At 35.4% G+C, this 3,537-nt stretch overlaps 1 protein-coding gene across 1 annotated transcript in view; it reads left to right on the top strand.

Moving 5' to 3' along the window:
- Positions 1-3,298, top strand: part of LOC107663590 (dmX-like protein 1) — a 64,558-nt gene extending 61,260 nt beyond the window's left edge. Inside the window, exons 38-39 of the mRNA XM_016453821.1 lie at positions 2,816-2,933; positions 3,173-3,298. Of these exons, the coding sequence (XP_016309307.1) occupies positions 2,816-2,933; positions 3,173-3,298 (244 nt within the window). The remainder of the gene's footprint in view (positions 1-2,815; positions 2,934-3,172) is intronic.
- Positions 3,299-3,537: the final 239 nt, after the last annotated feature.

The following is a 3,537-nucleotide window of genomic DNA, read 5'->3' as shown; positions in this document are numbered from 1 at the left end:
TTTAATATGCATTATACAGAGGCAAGATGAAAAGAAAAAATACCATCTAAACTTTTCTAAAGATGGTAAGTTCCCCTCAGACATGCATTCATATAAACTTCTACCCCTAATTGAATCGTGATTTGTTTAGCATCTCAATCGATTTGAATCGTCACATATTTTAATCGATTTTCAACCGGCTCGCGGTTAATCATTACATCCCTAATCGATACTGATATGGATTCTCAAATCTCAAGATTAGTCTCTCAGGCTGTGCTGTTTTCTGTTGATGTATGAACTTCAAAAACTAAATGTGTTTTCGTGGCTCTTTAATGTGTGGTGAGGGATCGCTGTAGTGAACCAATCGTCTCTTCCTCTTTACTACTAGTTATGGCACCAATAAATCTGTCATGAAAGCAAGCTTTTATTACAGCCACCACTTAAATGTTTATATTTCGACTGGTGATGCACCGAAATGAAAATTCTGGGCTGAAACCGAAAATTCAGGATGCACTTAGTCAAAAACCGAAACCAAAGAAAGGTTTTTTGTATAATTGTATTCATATATTTATGTACGAGTTTTTAATTAATTTAAAGCTTCAGTCCGTAACTTGTTTTGGTTAAAATTATCCAAAATCAATTTTTGAGCAAGCACATAACCAGCCAGTGTTCAAAACTATTGCCTTACTTTAGCCCGATTCACAACGGTTAGCTTATAGTGTTTTCTAATTTGAGGGGTACTTGTAGATTTAAGATTTGTATTTTAAAGAGAAGCAGTTCGAAGGAAGAATAATTAGTTTTTTGGGTTAAAAGAATTTCTTAATATGAAATTCGAATGGTATGACAATTAGAGATTAGACTGTACAGAAATTGAAATCTACTCGCTAATACACACTATATACACATAGTCACGCAATGCTGATGTTGTGAACATTAACAATTTGAGAACAAAGTATAACAGTAATAATAATTTGCACGGTTTGATGTGATATGAGCTAACCGATCATTAGATTTAATCACCATTGGTAGCGCAATTTATTGTTATGCTTTTTCCTCAGTTGGTCAGAACAAAAGTGGCAGACTTGTTACTTGTTCACATGGAAATATCTAGTGAAAATTCTTATTTGGGTCATACTTCCGAGACGTAGGCTACAATCTTTGATTCCTAAGTAGAGTATCCACACATACTCCTCAAAACATTAGATTCATCTGTGCTGGAGCCGCGCCGATGCACAACTCACGCAAAGAAGATAATTCCGCAAATAACTGCAATTGCAGGTTTCAAACAGAGATGGCGACTAAGAGGCAAAACTTGCGGACTGGAGCTTTAATTAATTTTACCAAAGCACCGAAATTAAAATTTTTGGAAAACAAAAACAAGTGTTATTTAATAATCTATTAATTAATCAAATTTATTCAATCAACACTCAAATAAAAGTAAGTTTAACAAAACTTTAAATTGCACATAAGGCAGTTTTTATGTCAACTTTTTTAATAAATTATTTATTCAGACATTAAACAATGAAGATATCACTAGCAGGTTCAGTAAATGTAATGAATATGTGATAGTGCATATATTTATCAAAATTCTGCTGTCTAGAGTAATGAGATATGTAAATGCCACGTTACGTAACAATGTTTTCAAAGCCAAAATTTGCTGTTTCGGACTAGGAGCATAATTCATAATTAGGTTGACTTGAGAAACTACTGATCTGCTACTTAAGCTTATTATTATTATTATGCTAGTAGCATGTTAATCATGCTAGAAAAATGCTAGTAACTGGCTGATCATGCTACAAACATGCTAGTCACTTGTTAATCATGCTAGCAACATGATAGTAGCATGCTAATAATGCTAGCAACATGATAGTAGCATGCTAATCATGCTAGCAACATGATAGTAACATGCTAATTATGCTAGAAACATGCTAGTCACTTGTTAATCATGCTAGAAACATACTAGTGACATGCTAGTAACTTGCTAATCATGCTATAAACATGCTAGTCACTTGCTAATAATGCTAGCAACATGTTAGTATCATGCTAATCTTGCTAGAAACATGTTCGTAGCATGCTAATCATGCTAGAAACATGCTAGCGACATGCTAGTAAATTGCTAATCATGCTATCAGTATGCTAGCTACTTGCTAATCATGCTAGCAACATGCTAGTAACATGCTAATCATGCTAGAAACATGCTAACGATATGCTAGTAACTTGCTAATCATGATAGCAACATGTTAGTAGCATGTTAATCATGCTAGAAACATGCTAGCGACATGCTAGTCACTTGCTAATCATGCTAGTGACATGCTAATCTTGCTAGCAAATGCTAGTAACATGTTAATCATGCTAGAAACATACTAGCAACATGCCAGTAACTTGCTAATCATGTCAGCAATATGCTAGTATCAGGCTAATAATGCTAAAAACATGCTAATCATGTTAGAAACATGTTATCAACATCTATCTAATCTATCTACATTTTCAAACTTCAGGCATTTACAACTGCTTTAAACTTTCAGGCTAGGCTTTCCCAAGCCAACCTAAAGTTTGTCTTGACAAAATCTATCTTCTATCTATTTTCTATCTATCTATTTTTATCTAGTTAAAATATTGACATGAAAACTGCCTTATGTACAGTTTTAAAGGTTTGTACAACTCCGTTTTTATTTAAACATTGAGTATTAAGTATATTTGATCCATTGATTATTAAATAACCTTTATTTTCACTTTTGGCAATGTGCCTCCTGAACTTTCAGTTTCGGCTCAGAATTATAATTTGGGTGCATTATTAGTGTTTTGTGATGAGGTTCTGAGCGTGTTTGATTCTCAGGTCCCGCCAGCGCTCTGCTCTGCCCGTCAGACGGCTGTGGCAGTATCTGGTCAAACAGGAAGAAGTTCAGGAGACGTTCATACGAAACATCTTCACCAAGAAACGAGATCAGAATGAGGTATTTGTGCAGCTGCTCGCTCTCTTTCTCAGAATACACCTCAAAATACAGTCTGTTACCCATCAGCTGCTTGATTTCACTCCTCCTTATTGTGTTTTTAACAGTCACCCCAGTCTGTTGAGTCGTTAATGTCATTAATACTGTTAACTGGTGTTGTACTTGTGCTAATTGAAGATGTTTGTAATTAACGTCTAATCGTGGACTGTGATGTGTGTGATTGACCTGCATGTTTGAATCAGGAGACTGACAGTGTGAAATGTTCTGTGCCGCTGGAGTCCACACACAAAAAGGTATCTAACAGAGCTTCTGCTCCTTCATCTTCATCATCATCATCATCATCATCATCCAGTCGTGAGGCTCTTTAAGATGCACGTTTATCTGCAAATCAACATGAAATCACAATTCCTGCTCTGATTGTGAACGATTCATCAGAGCTTCACTTCTGAAACACTTTCTATTCGCTCATGTGGGCTACTAGTCAGATATCTGTAGTGATTGTTTTGTATTTGAAGCAGCTTTCTGGGATCTGCTCAGTAGTGCATAAACTTAGCCTCTAAACTAGACTGTGTCTTAACAACTAACCATTACCAAGGAGTAATCAGTC

The sequence above is a fragment of the Sinocyclocheilus anshuiensis genome, unplaced genomic scaffold (assembly GCF_001515605.1).
Source record: "Sinocyclocheilus anshuiensis isolate Anshui unplaced genomic scaffold, SAMN03320099.WGS_v1.1 scaffold2586, whole genome shotgun sequence".
NCBI lineage: Eukaryota > Metazoa > Chordata > Actinopteri > Cypriniformes > Cyprinidae > Sinocyclocheilus > Sinocyclocheilus anshuiensis.
Note: the sequence above shows the minus strand (reverse complement) of the source record. Positions and strands in the feature narration are given on the sequence as shown.